The sequence below is a fragment of the Panthera uncia genome, chromosome X, assembly GCF_023721935.1.
Source record: "Panthera uncia isolate 11264 chromosome X, Puncia_PCG_1.0, whole genome shotgun sequence".
NCBI classification, from domain to species: Eukaryota; Metazoa; Chordata; class Mammalia; order Carnivora; family Felidae; genus Panthera; species Panthera uncia.
The window spans coordinates 116,489,294-116,506,859 of record NC_064817.1 but is presented as its reverse complement, the minus strand read 5'-3'; the positions used below and the strand labels follow the sequence as shown (position 1 = coordinate 116,506,859).

The window sequence follows — 17,566 nt, the reverse complement described above, 5'->3', positions numbered from 1 at the left end:
CTGATACAGAGATACCAAATGTCCTAGCCTTCAGGAAGCTTGTAATCTCCTGGGGAAGTGGACAGCTAAAGGTCCTCAGGTACTGATGGTGTTAGTGTTTCCTACTAGGACACCTCACAAAACCAAGCTCAGCTCCTTATACCTGGTAGATACTGAGTACATTTTTGGCAAATAAATAGTACTTGATTCTATTTCCACTTTAGAAGGAGAAAAGAACACGGGCCTAGACATCCAGAGACCTTCCCTGAATATTCTGTAAAATTACTGCCCCATATCACCTTCCATCCTCTTAATTTTTTCTCTAGAACTTAATCTGCCATAATTATTAGCTACTCTGACTAGAATGCAACCTCAAAGGCAGGAGACTCTTCAGTTTTCGTGTACCACCTGTACCTGGCACAGGAAATAAGAATTCAAGGACCTAGTACACTTTACCTTACCTGTATATAAATGTCTATTTAGCCGCTGCCTTCATACCACAAATATTCACGAAGTTGCAAGTATTAACAAGGCATGGTGGAGAACGAAGAGAAGCAGCTTAAAATGGTGTGAGAGGGAGGAAGGAAACAACACAGACTAACTACAACATAAAGCAGACTCCAAGTGCTGTTAAGTCCCAAAAGCATTTTCAGTGGCTAGAGAAATTATAAACACAATGTTTTTGTTAACGTGGTATATCTCTAGAGCACATTTTAGTCAAAGACATGAATGGCACATGAACACAAGGTTCACAGCATGCTCAGTGAAAAGATTTTTTCCCTATATGTGTTTATACTAAAACTCATAGATGGGCTTTTAATAATATACTGGGAGGATTCGCTGCTACTTAAATTCTAGAATGCTGCTCTACTACAAGGCAAGGCATGACTTTTTTTCCTTTGTACTACTAATTTTCCTAATCCATTTTGCTTAAAATGGAGACAAAGTTGTCAGCTAACAATGTATTATTTTAATAAAGATTCAGAGATTGAAGGAAGGGACAAAAGAAGTACCAGCAGGCAAAGGAAATTAGTGGTGACTTCTAAAGATGCGCCCCGAATGCTGCTCAAGCAGCCAGTTAAGCAGCACATAGTGTTTCAACTCGGCTGTCAAAAGCACATGTCCATCGCAGCTGTAATTTTCAAGGTAGTTTTAAACAGTGTTAAAGAGAAGGGGTGCAAAAGGCTCCGGCAAATTAAACGCTCCCACTCCTCAAAGGCAGGGGAAACTTACCTCAACTTCGTCACTTTCATTTATATCTTTATTATAACCTGCGGGTGGTGGGAATCTCACATCATGGAATGGAATCTGCCTCTCTGGCTGCCAGCTGCAAATAAGCAAACACATAATTATTTTACACGCTTTCTGGTTTAATGGAAACAATGACCATCACACTGCCATCAACTCTCGGCCAAACGTGAACCTCCGTTTTTCTAGTGTAAAGAAGCAAATGCTTTTAAAATAGTCAGTATTTTGCTGAGTAGGGCCTAATGGCAACGCAGAGACATTTCAACAAAGTCTGCATGCAGCACAGCAGCCTCGTAGTTCTACTTGGAATACTCCTCTAAACACAACAGATCAACATTACAATTTTCCAAACAAGTCTTTCTTCCAGTAATTTCAACCTCTAAGAGTGCTAAATGCAAGGCCACAACAGCAATTTCTTTTGATGCTTAAATTAAATGTTAGTATACGTAAGTGTTAATAACATCATCACCATACTTCTACTTGCAAACGAATTTTAACCACATTCTAAGGACCACAGGAACTGGTCCTAAATGCCCTCTAATTCCCAAGCAAAATGGGGCAGTCAGCACATTAGCAATTCACAACTCACTTTTCCCCCTTTAAATTTTAGATCCCACGAGGTGGTCAATTCTTGCCATGGATAGCTGGCTGCTGATCAGCATGGCCTGGTAAGGTCTGCTAAACCACAGAAACCCGATGAAGACAGCCTACAGGAGTTTGGTAACTTGCCTATGTCTTTAAATTTAAGATGATATGGAACAATTTGGAAAAACACCAGGTTATTCTTTTATATCCAAAATGATATAAAATATTAAAAGACAAACTTTGCAGAAACACTGGAGGGATTCAACTGCTGCAGTCATTTCTGGTTTTTTTGTTGTTGTTGTTAAGCTTTCTTAGTAAAATCCTACTGAGAAAAGTGCTAATTAAAAAAAAAAAAAAAAAAAAAAGAAGAGCCATATAGAAGATAGGAGGGTAGGTAATTAAGTTAGAATTTATGGAAATCTGATTAGGTCTATATTAGACTGAACCCTTTCTCTGAATTATACACATTTGAAAATTATGACACTTTAGAAAACGCTGTCTTTACTTCAGAAAAGCCTTTTTATATATACTGAAAATTAATGATTTTTAACATGTCACAAATTCATTGCTAAGTGTGTTTTCAAAAACATATAATACAAAATATAGTTTTCTTGGTTCCAAAGAAGGAAGAATTATCTTAAATCCTAAATGTACCGAGATAAAAATTCAAATTCTTTATCCAAAAATGTGAAATACGGAAAGTAAAAACATAACATCTAAAATAAGCTGGTATTATGGCAATAGGACTTTCTTTATGATTGAAAGGAAAAGAAAGAGTAGATATAGTCTGAAGTTCTATAAAACATTAGTTTTTCTTAAACAGAAAAACAAAAAGGAAACACCCAAGGATGGGCAGAGACTACTTTGGTAGGGACCTATCAAACCCTAGTGATGTGCTCAAACCCAGCGGTGAATCTCAAACATATTCCACGAACACAAAGAATACAGCTGATTTATTTCAAATCCCCAGAATGACAGTTTGAAGAAAAACTTTTATGCAGCTATATAGTATAGAAGAAAATAAGGAGGTCCAAATGTAGAGTAATTTTAGATTTATAATAGAAATCTGATTAAAAACAAAAGAGAACTGATCTAATAAGACAGTGCATTAACCAGACACATTCTTGAATGCAGAGAGGAAACGAGTGTTTGTTTAACACTTAGATTAAAGACTACAGGAGAAATTAAAAGAGTGGCAAATAAAGATAACTCTTCCTTTATGGGAAACAGTGTTTGTCTAGTGATTGGAGCAAGCAGATAAGAGTATAATTACAAAAAAATTACTCTCATGTTATCAAAGATTCTTCTGTTAAAAGTGTGATGCTGCTGTCTAGTGTATAACCATGCAAATCCATGGATACTTGAAGCAGCAGAGGCAAATTCTGGAGCTTTTGGCTCTATGCCTTCAGAAAAAGTTACTCTGTTATTCAAATTTATATTCTGGACTGAGGTTAGTGTCTAGAGCTGAGAATAGGGTTCAATATTCTAAATCCTTTTATCCCTGTCCCCCTAAATGTGTTGCAGGCATCTGAGACTACTACTACTTTGTCCTGTTGGTAGCTCAAAGAATCTGCTAACGATAAAATTGCAGTATGTCTGGGTCAGATACATTTTAACAGATTTACCGATATAACTCACATACCAAATTATCCATCCACTTAAGTGTATGTACAATTCAACGGTTTTCAGTATATTCACATGTATGTGCAACCATTACCAGTCAATATTACAGTATTTTCTTCACGTCAAAAGGTAATCCCATGCCCTTTAGTTAGGACTCCCCATCCCCTCCAGCCCTAAGCAACCACTCATCTTTTTTCTCTATGGATCTACAAACTGCTTTTGAGATGCTATCAATTCTCTTGGCACACAGAAGCCAAAATGTTGTAATTGTGGACCATTCTTCAGAGTTCAACATAATCCTAAAATCATGACCACATCTACACTCTGGCTACAGAGTTCATATGTACTTTAGAATCTTGAATGGCTACTCTGAAAATACCCTTTATTAGTATTAAAAAAAAACTCAGTCAAGAGACTTGTCTCTTCCTATAAAATGCCAACATCTATACCACAGTTACCTTCGTATAGCTAATGTTCCTAGGCCCCTAAGTATTTCTGTTTACTCTTCTAGCAGAAAAGATTGGTCACTGCTATTATTGATTATAAATGAAACAGATATAAGTTCATGAGTAAACATGATTATTCCTCATAACATATACTAGACAATTAGACCATCGATTTTACATTTAACTTTATAAAACCCTCATCAATTTTACCAATACCCATGAATCCATTTTCATGTTGTAACAATCACAAATATTTCTATCCAAACTCAAAGTTACTAATACAGAAGAATCTGGTTTCTTTCCTTACATTCAAGGGGACCGGGATGTAGGGATCAAGGTTAAACAAAAGGGATCTTTGAGGTTAACAGCAGGAACAGTCATTCCATTGGTTTTAATATTGAGTTGTTCAGGATCTTCCTGGTGAGTAACATGAAGATCCATTCCTGAAAAACACTCAAACTAGACTCAAATTTTTTAAAATGAGGAGCAAAAAGAATAATTAGTATGAAATATTAAGGAACCTGAACCTTGAAATAAGACACTTACTTGTTTTCAAATGCAACTGTTATTGAATCTTCATGAACATCCTTTACAAAAGCCTGTAAGAAAGACACCAGTTACATTAACTTATAAGCTTAAAGATCATTTGTTTTTAGTTAAATTTTATAGAGACACCAAACATTTTCTGTTTAAGAATAAAATGGAGCTTCAAATGAAAGCTTCAGTTTGTGAGGATGACTCATTCATGGATCACATCTATTAGTTGGCCACCTACTATGTGCTAGGTCCTAGGAATATGGATTAGTTAAAACAAAACATGAAAACAAAACTGCTTCTTCCAGAGGTCAGCATCTAAGGAGTGAAGTAATTGGAAATTACAATGCAGGTACTGAGTACGTACCTCGAGGTGCACTTCAGGCTAAAATTATTGAAAACTAAGAAATTTGATCCAGCACCACATGCCAGCCAGTATAGATCTCTTGTAACCTATCTTCTTCTCTTTAATACAATTTTAGGAGACTACAATAGCAAATGACTAAGTATAATCTCAAATCTAGGTATATACAAGCACACTAAATTTTCCTGAACGGCAATATGCTGCTAATGCCACTAAAAAGTCCAATTACCAGAGTTTAATTAAATTCTCAATCTCATAGGCACTTGGAGGGAAACACAGTAATATAAAGTAGAGGTTTAAATCTTTTAAATCTGATGACACAATTGCTAGTAATCTGCAGAAAGACATAACAAAAGTAATAGCTAACTAATTATCAAGAATTCTTTAATCAGCATGCCTGTTCTTTAATTCTATAAAATGACATAACTAAAGTAATAGCTAACTAATTATCAAGAATTCTTTAAGCAGCATGCTGTCCGTAATTCTATAAAATTAAGTTTTTAATAGGTGCAGGAAAGGTTTTTGTTTTTGTTTTGACCATTAGAGGAGTAGGATAAAGCATAAAGAAACCCAAAGGGGCTTTATATCTTAATTCATTTTATAATGGCTTGAGAGATTTAAGCTTCTTACTCAAATTTGTTCTGTACACGTTTCTCTCCTTCCATGCTTTCTCCCTGCCTGTGGGATTATGGCCAAACTCCTTTTTTGGCTGTAAAAGGCCCTGCGTGACCTGGCCCCACCCCTCACCTCTCCAAGCTTCATCTTTCACATCCCTGGAGGCTGTGGATCCAGCAGTGCGAAACTAGTTGGGCTTCTCAGTAAATGCTGTTCCTTCTTACCCACTGTCCTTCCCCTCTTTTCATCTAGCTACCTCTATTAGTCTCTTAGGTCTTGGTTCAGATGCCACCGCTTATGCGCAAACCCAGACTAGGTTACATTCCGTCCTTGCATTCTTACAGCATATCCTATGCTCACCCCTACTATAAACTCACCCCACTATATTACTATTGCTCGTCTCCCCACTAACGGTAAGCTTCCTAAGGTCTTACTTTATTTACTCTCAGACTTCAGAGGACCTACTAAGAACTCAATGAAATGGATCATTGCCCAAGGTGTTCCTATCCTACCCATAGAGAAAAGATTGTGTGTGTGTGTGTGTGTGTGTGTGTGTGTGTGTGTGTGTTGTGTTCATCAGGGAAGACAAAGTAAAGGTGAGTTTTCTTATCAAACTTGGAAGACTGAGGAAGACTCCGCAACACAAAAGGGAGCGGAAGATGGAAGAAGCATGCCAGGCCTAACGGAAAATAGGAACAAAGACTCTGAGCTGGAGAAACAGCGTGGGGTGTGATAGAAAGAAATCCTCTGTGGACATGGAAGCAAACACAACTTAATAGGGAAAAAGAATAGCGTTTTCAACAAACGCTGCCAGGACAACTGGATATCCATGTGCAGAACAAGAAGTTTTTGACTCTTAGACCACATACAAAAAACTAAAAATGTATGAGACCAAAATGTAAGACCTAAAACTATAAACAAACAAGTGATCCAAGGCAAATGTCTTGGTAAAAGTCTTCCAAGGCTTGAAGCTAAAGGCTTAATCAAAAACTTACACTTCTCCAGATACAAAATTAAAATGTATCAGTCAAGTATCAATTAGTTGCTCTTAAGAAAAACAATGGCAGGTGAAGCAGGGCCCTAAAAAACTTTTATATGGAAGCTACATAAACAGAGACACCAGTCTTCTGCAATTATGTTGAAAAGAATAAAAGCGAAGCTATGCTAAAAAAAAGTTCCCTTATAAGATCAAAAGGGACTATAAAATGGAATCCAAGTGTTCTGCTATACCCAACATGGCTAAGTTATTATTTCTAAATTCAGCATGCACATATATTTCTATAGATGCTGATTTAAAGGTGGGGAGGAATCCATATTTTCTTCCCATCATGTTTCCTCAGCTATATTTAAATCATGAGCACTTTCTACAGCATCTTTTGAAAACTCTAGTTTAATACTAACCATGATGTTTTAGTTTAGAATGGGAATAGCAGACCCCCCCCCCATTCCTGCTTTCTCTTTACCTGATAGTCAATACAATCCACTTTTGAGGGGAGGGAATCCATCAAAGACTCAAATCAAGATTCTTATTACGAGGTGATCCCTTATTCACCAAGAAGGGGCATGATTTGTTTTCATTTACAAAAAATGTTTTTTTTATTTGTGACAGAATGTGCAAGCGAGCATGAGCACACATGAGCTGGGGGAGAGGGGCAAAGGGACAGTAAGAGATTCTTAAACAGGCTCGATGCTCCATGCGGAGCCCGATATGGGGCTCAATTCCATGACCCTGGGATCATAAGCTGAGCCGAAAGTAGGAGTCGGACGCTCCAGGCACCTGGGTGGCTCAGTCAGTTAAGCCTATGACTACTGATTTCGTTTCAGGTCATGATCCTGTGGTTCGTGGGATCAAGCCCCGATTCCGGCTCTGCGCAGACAGCACGGGGCCTGCTTGGGATTCCTCTTTCCCTTTCTCTGCTCCTCTCCTGCTCGCTCATTCTCTCAAATAAATAAACTTACAAAAAGAAAAAAGACTCAGACATTCAACTGACTGAGCCACCCAGGTGTCCTGCTTCTGTTTTCATTCTTGTCTCAAGTTTTATGTTTGCATGTCGCCGCAGCAGTAATTAACATTAGTTCCTTACTGTATACTATGCAGAAAATGTTAAGTCCTTTAGTCAGGCAAGAGAACCTTGTTACAGCTGAATGAAAAACTGTTCTCACTTAATTAGGCATCTTTCCAATACCATTGCTCTATTCTAAAACTATGCTGTCTACCATAGCAGCCACAGGCCATATGTGACTATTTATATTTAAATTAATTACAATTAAATAAAATAAAAAATCAGTCTTCCAGTCATACTTGCCACATTTCAAATGCTCAATTGCCACACATGCCTTAGTGTCTGTTGTAGTGAGCAGCACAGGTAGACATCAGTTCCGACATCGCAGAAAATTCCACTGGATGGCACTGATTTAAAAGCATTTTTTTACAAATGTTGGGGACTGTTTTCAAATCCACCTTACTGACTCTAAAGGTCAGTCTCATTGCTTTATTGCTGTTATTTTTATTTTTCTCTTTGCCAAAAAGTTATTGCACAGTTTAATCATACTCATTCACCACATGTGCCTAGTTCCTAAAAATCAAACGTTCCCTCAAAGCAGGAAGATCTGCAACTGATGTGACTATTAACAACCAAAAGCTTTCAAAGGCTTTGAAAGCAATTCTGGATGTAGAGTGTCAGAAATGATTTGAATAATCATCACAGCCTACTAGCCCTTGGCTTTCTAGTTAATGAGGCTTATTTGTATGTGGATGTTTGTAGGATTATTCCAAAATCAGTCATTTTTAGTCATTGTTTGCATATTAAGTAAATACAGAAGGCACGGAATACCTTCTTGTTGCTGCTGTAACAAGCTGAATAGAAGAAACTATTGGTTGCATCTGGCCTGCTCTCACACCCAGGAGAAACATCTCCTTGACTTCTGAGGCCTTTTACTAACCTGTTCACGTCCAACCAGGGTCCCATCTTCCTGCGGCTCAACATTCTCCAGTAACCGTTCTTTTGGCCACCCTTCCCTTACCCCAACACTCATACACCCTCGTTCCGTGGACACGTCCGGAGCATTACCACCCTACCCACCACCAACCTGGAAAACTAGTAATCCCCACCTATCTACACCAAACAAAGTTGGTATCAGGGGAGAAGATACGTTCAGGGGGATCCCTGAGGTTACAAAGACGACAGACGGAAGGGGTTTGAATAGAATGCACAAAGGGAGCTGCACTGTACTGAGAGCCAGGGCTCTTACGGGACTCAGGAAACTTAGTGGTTAAGAGTTTTGCCGTGAAGGGGGCGCGCCTGGGTAGCTCAGTGGGTTGCGCATCCGACTTCGGCTCAATGATCTCACAGTCACAGCTCACGAGTTCGAGCCCCGCATCGGGCTCTGTGCTGACAGCTTGGAGCCTGGAGCCTGCTTCGGATTCTGTGTCTCCCTCTCTCTCTCTCTGTCCCTCCTGTGTGTTCTCTCTCTCTCTCAAAATTAAATAAAACATAAAAAAAAAAATTTTAAAAAAAGTTTTGCTGTGAAGGAGACCTAGGCTCCAAATTTTGGTTCTACCAGATAAGCTGTGAAAGTCTCCAAGTGGTCTCTGTGCCTCAGACTCCTCAACTGCTAGTAACAAATGGATACAGGGGAACTGGATCTGCCTTATAAGGGTGTTGTAATGAAATCGCACATGTCTAGTGCCTACCACAATGCCTGCCTGGACAGTTGGCACTAAATAAATGAGAGGTAAAGCAGAGAGGGGTGTATTTTATGAAAGATGCAGAACCACAGGGGCGCCTGGGTAGCTCAGTCGGTTAAGCGTCCGACTTCGGCTCTGGTCATGATCTCACGGTTTGTGGGTTCAAGCCCCACGTCGGGCTCTGTGCTGACAGCTCGGAGCCTAGAGCTTGCTTTGAATTCTGTGTCTCCCTCTCTCTCTGCCCCTCCCCTGCTCATGCCCTCTCAAAAAAAAATAATAAATAAAACGTTAAAAAAAATTTAAAAAAAAGATGCAGAACCATAAATACTCTTGCAGTTCAGAAAGTTACATCTCAACAAAAGCACACTAAAGAAAAAAGATTTAAAAATTGGGATACAGAAAGAAAAGACTATTTCCTCAAAGATACTAAATACTGAAAGGTTATTTAGACTCTGAGAAGACAAGATGTAATGAAAACCTTTAGGGTTTGAGAAAGATGCTAAAGTGCAGTGCTAAAGACAGACACAGGCTCCTCATCAGGAGAAGAAACAAGAAATCAAAAAGTCATTATGGGATCCCCAACTTAACTGGCAACTAGATCAAAGAAGCAGTAACAGAAATCATACTTACCAAAAGTGTGCAATGACAATTCAAACATTACACTACCAGGACTGATGAAGCTAAGAAGTCCATCCCTATTTGGGTGAACTCTTACCTTCCAACTCACACGTCTTCGCTTGGTAAACTCACTAGTCACTAGTCAGAAGAGTGGTTATCATATAGACAACCTGTATGTACTTCAGTGCTAGCCCCTGACCCCCACAGAAGACAGCTACTACACCATCACTGAAGACAACACATGTAGTGCGATGGTAATTCTCGTTAGAGAAAATGTAGAGCACGGCAAAATGTCCCTCCTAAAGAAAGCCCACAGGACCAGAGCATAGGGATATAGAATTCAAACCCAAGGCTTCACATATAGAGTGGGGTTATCATTTTGTCACCCTTTGAATGTGGGCCCTAACAACATAAAGGAATGAACAGAAAGGGAAAAGCACAATTAACCTCATCAACAACCCTTCTCCAACCACAGCACATGTCCAGGATTACTTGACTTTACTTGGGCACTTACCACAAATTCTGAGAAAAATGCACGCTTTCTGATTCATCTTGACTCTAAGATAGCACACAGGTAGAGAGAATAGTATTAACTTTCCTGTGTGCGTATGTATTCAAACTTTTTAATGCTTCAGTTCTTATATGCTCCATACGACAAAAGCAATTTCATAGTGAGATCAAAGATTTCCAACTTTCTCTTTCCTTAGTAGGAATTCACAGGAAGAATTACATAGTAAAATATCAAGATGCAAGAGGTAATTTAATAAAAAGCTGATACAGAAGCTGTATCATATGTCATGATATCATATATCAGCTTCTGCATATGTCATGGCATCTTTGTATGAACAGTAAAAAGTGGTAACATCACCTTGCAACTCTTACAATGGTACTAAGGAGGTGTTACACTAACAAGATACAATCGGAAGGTTATAATGAAATTTTAAAAAGGGCAGGAAATCAAGTCCAGTTCATTTCTTCAAGCTAAATTTCATCATTTCAGAAATGATGCTATCTGATCTCAGATCACGAACCTGAGAACTCTTACTAGCTATGAGGCTCAGTAGTAAATCACTTACCTAACCTCTTTGTACATCTCTGTCCTCATCTACAAAATGGGAATAACAATAGCACCTCAGGATTGTGGGAGAGGATTAAATAAATTATTCACAGATGTAAAGTGTCTAGAATAGTGCCTGGCACCTAGAAAGCTCTCAGTACCTCTCAACAGTCATGATCATGATCACAGCCATCTCAGAAAACACATTCCCACAGTGGACAGGAACCAGAAACCCAATTATTATACTACTGAGTTTTGTATTTAATAATTTGGAGGTTTCTAGAATGTGTGAGCATGAAGTTGGAAAATGCACACTTCGAAAGGGGAAAAATGGTGCTTCCACAAAGACATCAAACCCTAAAAAGGCTAGACTCGGGGAAGAAAAAAAATGTGGTTGACCTGAAAAACCCACTTCCTTGAAGTATAGAACACCTATAATGCAAAGTTAGATGTAGAGACTTCAGAATAAACATGAATAATGCCTTCTGCAAGTTTATTTGTAGTAAAACACTGATTTCTAGCAGGCTATGTATGTAGCTAACATGACATGTTGGGCCACTAATGTCTTCATTAAAAATACCTCTTCCTGATTGTACATTTTGTCATAAGATAGCTGCTAGTTCAACAGTATTACTTACCACATTAAAGTCTGTCCTCAGATACCAAACTTAAAAACATAAGATGTATTAAATTAAAATCTAAAAATAAGAATACAATTTAGCATATTCACACCGTATTACAATATTGAATCAGATGTCACTATAGTTTCAGAAAACTATCTTATGTTTCGAACACATGATTTGTCCATCTTTAGTAATATTCATACTAGTACCCAAAACCTAAGAACTTTAGGATATACTAGTACATTCATATCAGAATGACATACGTTCTATATTCTCAATACATTAGAACTCTCATCCCCCCCCCCCCACAAAGAAACCCTTAACATCAAAACAAAACAAAAGCCACCACTACACTATTTTAGGTAGATGCCCCTAGAATAAAGAACCTATTTCAAAATTATTTGTTTAGGAGATGCTTTGGAAAGATTTTGTGACATTTGTTCATGTGTCCTCATGTCTTAAATAACATAAGACTCTAAGTTGTACATGAGACTTTTTCCAAGTCAAAGGAATAAGTAAGCATAAAAGTAGTGGCTCTGACAACTACTAAATGTAACTTTCAAGTTCTTAAGAATAAACACTAGAGGGAAAAATAGAAATGAATTCTCCAATCTTAGAGTTTCGGTTTCATGATTCTGTTAATTCTGAATCTTGAACTTTAGTTGTTTTGCAGAGAAAAGAATCCAAATATTTGCAGCTATACTCTATCCAGTTTATATTGTAAACTTGGACCATGTGCTCAGAAGATAGAGAATCATCCCTTGCAATATGGTGGTTGTGTTAGGCAAACAGAAGTGTGAATTCACTTATACTGAAGTTGTTGGAGTTGTTCAGTTTTTAAAGGCTTTTCTTGATGAACCAGGTTCCTATCTTTTTCATAAATGTAACGTTTCTCCGTAATAGTTCATTTTTTATTGGTCTTTTATTTCCCATCTTTTCTGTCCATCTCACTGGACAAGCAATTCGATTTACTTTTTGCTTTACAATTCTTGACAATATTTTGAGTCCTATGAAAAGTTAAACCTCTTCATTATAGAAACTATTTTTGTACCAGCACAGACCATTTGAAGTTTTCTTAAAAATAAACTTTAAGTAAACGTAATAGCAATTTCTCTACACGTATTTGATGTTTCACATTTCCCTTCAAGAAACTAAGGGACAATCCATTCTTTTTATTTACCTTCATATTAAGCAAATTCGTTAAAAAAAAAAACAAAACACACAACTAAAACGGAGGATTAAGAGCAAAGATAGAGGGCATTTCTTATTATAGTCCAATCAGCTTGCAAGCAAAATCACCGCAGCAAATGATAGGTTGCTGGAAGGGAACAATAAATCCTTCAAGACCAGGATGTGCTACTTGCCTTCTCATAGCAGGCAAACTCCACTGAAAGACGGTAAAGAGTGGTGTCCAATCTAAGCTAATATCAGAGATCTATTAGAACACTGCCCAACCATTAACCCCTGGCTTATATTGACTACAGTCGGCACCACAAATCTGGTGAGCAAAACTACCCATCTAGGAACCAGACTGATTCCACACTAACTAGCAGAAATTATTATGGATCACTAAAATAAATGCAGACCAACATTTTGACTACAGAGTCAACATAAACAATTTTATATTGGTGAGACTAACAATATAAATGTTGGGTTTTTCCTTTCCTTTCATAGTTGGGCTTTATCTTTTGGCTAAAAGTGTCTACATACTTTATGCACTTATGAAATACGTTGATCCCAAATATCTCCACAGAATTGGTAAATACACACGTATGAAGTCACTTGTTAATTTTCCCATAGACAACTGAGTCTTCTCTGAAATGTTTCAGTTATGCTATAATAAATTTAAGAAATGTGTTGGACAATGACAATAGCTAATTTCCACACTTCCTTCCATATGTACCTTCTATTGCCAAAATACTAAAGTGGAATTTTACTTATAGGAGTTATAGAGAAACATTCAAGAGAAAACAAGAATTTATAGATCTACAGTGACTACTACCAACAGATGCCCTACTGATACATTAAGAATGTTTTAAATCCTCCTTTTGAAAATGTAAGATATTAGATCTGCAATGATGTAACTTAAAAGAGAAAACCCCACATTACTACTATGCATGCCTATTTAAAACCTCAACAATACTGTCCACTGCAACATTACACATTGAGAAAAGATAGTCAAGTATTTGGAGCACAAAACAATTATTTCTATTCGCGAATTGAAATTCTCTAGTAATAATGTACTCTCAGTTAATTTCCTGAAGTTTCATGGCATATATTCAGGCCTTTGGAGGGTTAAAAATTGTTTCCTTAAGTAGCAGAGTTGCTAATAATGTTTTCAGACGCTGAAGCATCTGTATTCCTGAATCTGGCCGCATTTATAACAAGGGAGGGGGCCGCCAATATTCAAGATTACAAACTTCTCTAATGCATTACTCGGATATGTCAGGGTCTTCCTGAAACTTTTGGATCTCAAAAATCTCTTCTGAAATCCACAAAGCGAGGCCACTAAAAATCAGTTGCCATTGTGATTCGGTACCGACTACAGCTTCTTACTCCTCTTTCTTCACACCCCTTGCCCAGAACAGTGGAGCTCTCCGAAGTCCCAACGCTGGACCACCGGAAAAGACAAGCCAAAAGAGATCTCAAACCCTCAGTGAGAGGCAGGAGGCGGCTCGACGGAAGCGCCCCCAGCTACTCAGCAACTACCCACACGTCAGGCCCGGATCCCACGGTGAGAGGAGATTTAGGAAAGGGAAATAAGCCGTCGCCGTCACTTCGCGCGGATACCGGCCCTTCCCGCCGGGATCTTGTACCTGCCGCCGGCCCTGGCCCATCCCCAGCTCTCCCTCGGCCCCCGAGAGGACACGCTCTTCTCCTTGCCCGCTCTCATTCCGATAGGCGCCGGGGCCTCTTATAGGAGAGGCAGCGGGGCTCGAGGGGCTTCCTACAGGCCCCTAGTCCGGTTCTTCTCTCCCAAACATCCCAACGAGCGCACCGTGACCCCCGGGCGCCGCGCTCGGGAAGAGGGCCCCAGGCCTGCCTCCCGCCGAGGCCGAGAAGAAAAGGGAGGGAAAGAAGGACGAAGATGGGGCCTGCCCTGAAGCCAAGTACCTTGTAGAAAGCGCCATTGGAGCCCCGCACTTCCACCACCAGCTCCTCCATCTTCTCGAAAGCCCTGCTCGCGCCGGGAGCCCGCCCCCGAGAGGTGGGCTGCGGGCGCAAGAGGCCCAGCCGCCGCCGCCGCCGCCGCCGCCGCCGCCGCGCTCCCGCACGCCCCCCGGCAGCGGCGCCGCCGTCACCGCCGCCACCCGCGCTCGCCGTCGGCTCACCGCCCGCTCGGAGGCGGCCCCTCACCGGAAGTGAAACCGAAACGGAGCCGAGCGCCTGACTGAGGCCGAAAGCTCCGGCCGCTCCGCGTGTAAACAGTGAAACAGCGTCACGTGACCGACACCGCCCCTCCCCCCGCGGGCTTGGCCCCCCTCGGCCCCGCCCTCTTTCTCCCCGCGGGCCCAGGAGCGCGCGCATGCGCGCTGCTTGGAAACAGGCTGGGGGCCGGGCCACACGTACTGCGCGCGGGCTAGGCGTGCGCGGGCTCGTTGGAGGCGGGAAGGCGGGAAGGGCGGTGACAGGTCGCACCGCGGGCTGAGGTCGCGCCGCTTCGTGGCGCCTTGCGAGGGCCAGAGCGCCTATTCCTGTAGAGGGTCAGGTGGAGGCGTGGGAAAGATCCTCCTGTAGTGATCAAGTGTATTCACTTATTCGAAGTCTCGGCTGGCTTGGGTTGGAGGCTTTTTTTTTTTTTTTTTAAGTGGGGCACAGTCTAATTGAGCTGGAGGTGGAGTACGGGTCAAGCTTAAAGGTGAAGAATTAGATCGAAGACGACTTTGAACTAGTTACAGTGGCAACCACGGTGACCCAGGCTTGTGTGGCCCTTAGAGGCGCAAGGTGAGAATAACGCCGCCCCCTCCCCCAAGAGATTTTGGTCTGTCCTGTGGAGACATCCTGTGTCCTCTGAGACACAGCGGATTGTGTCAGGACCTCTGCAAATGTTAGCCCTCCCTCAGACCCGGCACTGACCCACGTGCTTCCCTTCCGTCAATTCACTTTCATACTTTTACTTGACATACGTTTAAAAAAGAAAAAAAAAAAAGAATGTCTTAAGCACTTGTTAATTCCTTTACAGTTTATTTTCCTATTATTTTGCCCCTACTGTATACCCACCCTGTACAGGGCGGCGGGGTGGGCGTTTGTACAGCAGTCAGGTGACCTGTCTACCAGGGACAGCGCACCTGTTTCCTTGCAGCTCTCCCCTTTTACCCGCCCCCCCCCACAGTACAACAAACCCCAGCTTTTTCTCATTTCTGTTTCTGCACTGTCCTTGTATCCACTTTGACCTAGGTTTCTTTTGGAAGGCTTTTATCCAACTGAGAAGTTTATTGAGCCCCTACCACATACCGGGCATTGTGATAAGTACTAGTGAGAAATTGGTGAAGAGAAAAACAAAAAAAGATTGCCAGCATTTAACTGGGAATCCAGAGGCATAGGTGGACATAACTAAATTATCAGAAAAGTAAATGTCGAGTTGCAACTGTGATAAGGGCTATGAAGAACTAGATACCCCTAGAATAGTGGGACAGGACCCAGTCTGGGGTCGGGGAGGGGTAGTCAGAGCTGGGAAATGACTCCAGCTAGAATGTGACCAGAGAGAGTTAACTGGCAGCCCTGAGCTGGTGGAGGTGGGGTGAACGGACCCCAGGCAGATGCCCCAGAATTAGAGGCACGCCTGGGCCTCCGGTTCCCTTCGCACCCCACTCCTAGCCAGAGCAGCAGTGTCACTGGGGTGGAGCTCCAGTTTTACAGCAGCGGATCAAGGGCCACATTCCTTGAGGCCACAGTACACAGGAGTGACCCATTGGAATAGTCACAAGATGTGAAGACCGCAGGACGGCTGGACGGGGGCAGAGCATATGCTCTTTCACCCCGATGTAGTGAAAGGGGACAGATTGATTAGAATGGTCATACCCTGCACGTGTAGGGTGTTATTCAGTTCACCCAGGAGTTTCAAATGCTACCGGCTCTTCACAACCTCTACCAGCCATGCTAAACCTGGTGCTGTTCCCTGAACCTGTGATTCACTTTCATGCCTCCATGTCTCTACTCACACGCTTCTGCTTTTCCAGAACCACCCTTCTCCTTAGGGTTTTCAGATGGATTCCTATTAGCCAGTTATTTTACCTCAGGTGCAGGGAATTCAGTTAACTTTGCTCCTCAATTCGCAGCACATTATCATCATCAGTCCCTGCCAGGCCCCTGTCCCATTTACATTATTTTATATTATTATTTTCCCTCATCTTAATACCCACTTTCATTCTTCCTCTAGATACCAACTGCAATGTGTTGGTATAGTTCCTTGATAGTTTAAGACCTGCAGTGTTTTGTGTATGCTTTTACATTTACAGAGATGGTATTGGACTGGAAATGTTTTTCTCACTGCTTTCGCTCAACCCTGTGTTCTCGAATTATATCCACATTGCTGTGTGTACACCTAGTTTTTTGCTTCTTCCTGCTGCTGAGTATTCCATAGATTTTACTGATACATCTCCCTAGTGCCGGGCATCTTGGTTACTGCCGACTCCCTGCTGTCACACTGTGGTGAAAACCCTTGTGAATGTGTGTACGAACCTTTGCAAGAATTTGTGTGTGTCTGTGCTCTCGCAGAACTTTGTACATATCTCCTGCTTCCTCACCACACTGCTTGGCACATTGCAGGCATTCGGTAAATGTTGAAATACCTCTCCTGGGATGCTTGATGTACTATGATCACTTATTTGTATTTCAGTTTCCCTCACCGGACTGTGAGTTCCTTCCAGGAAGGGAAGATGTCTTAGTTTTCTTTGTATTCCTGACACGAAGTGGTTGATTTTAGGAAATGTTTGATGACTGAATACCTGCCTAGCCTCACTTCCTGTACGTGCTCTTAGTCTTGCCCGCTTAACTCCGTCTCAGCCTGTTCTGATCTCTAGCTCTTGAAACGCCCCGTTTCAAGACAGCTTAGCTGAATTCAGACACGGACTCAGTTCTGTTTGTGAGCCTGCTCCTCTCATATCCTCTCTCTCTCTCAGTCACTGGCAACCCTTTCTTCAAGTTAGTTTCCCAGGCCTAAAGCCAAATCATTTTGTCCCTTTC

The 17,566-nt window shown here is 41.1% G+C and overlaps 1 protein-coding gene across 16 annotated transcripts in view; it reads right to left on the bottom strand.

The window, feature by feature from the left end:
* Window positions 1–14,816, bottom strand: part of FMR1 (fragile X messenger ribonucleoprotein 1) — a 51,292-nt gene extending 36,476 nt beyond the window's left edge. For 7 of the 16 annotated variants that reach the window (XM_049644402.1, XM_049644400.1, XM_049644403.1 and 4 more), the window contains exons 1-3: window positions 14,495–14,815; window positions 4,428–4,480; window positions 1,213–1,306 (exon numbers count right to left, since the gene is read on the bottom strand). In XM_049644402.1, the coding sequence (XP_049500359.1) occupies window positions 1,213–1,306; window positions 4,428–4,480; window positions 14,495–14,545 (198 nt within the window). In that variant the 5' untranslated portion in view covers window positions 14,546–14,815. Of the gene's footprint in view, window positions 1–1,212; window positions 1,307–4,427; window positions 4,481–14,494 lie in introns of all 16 variants that reach the window. The other 9 variants (XM_049644395.1, XM_049644397.1, XM_049644396.1 and 6 more) reach the window with 2 other exon arrangements.
* Between the last annotated feature and the right edge of the window lie 2,750 nt (window positions 14,817–17,566).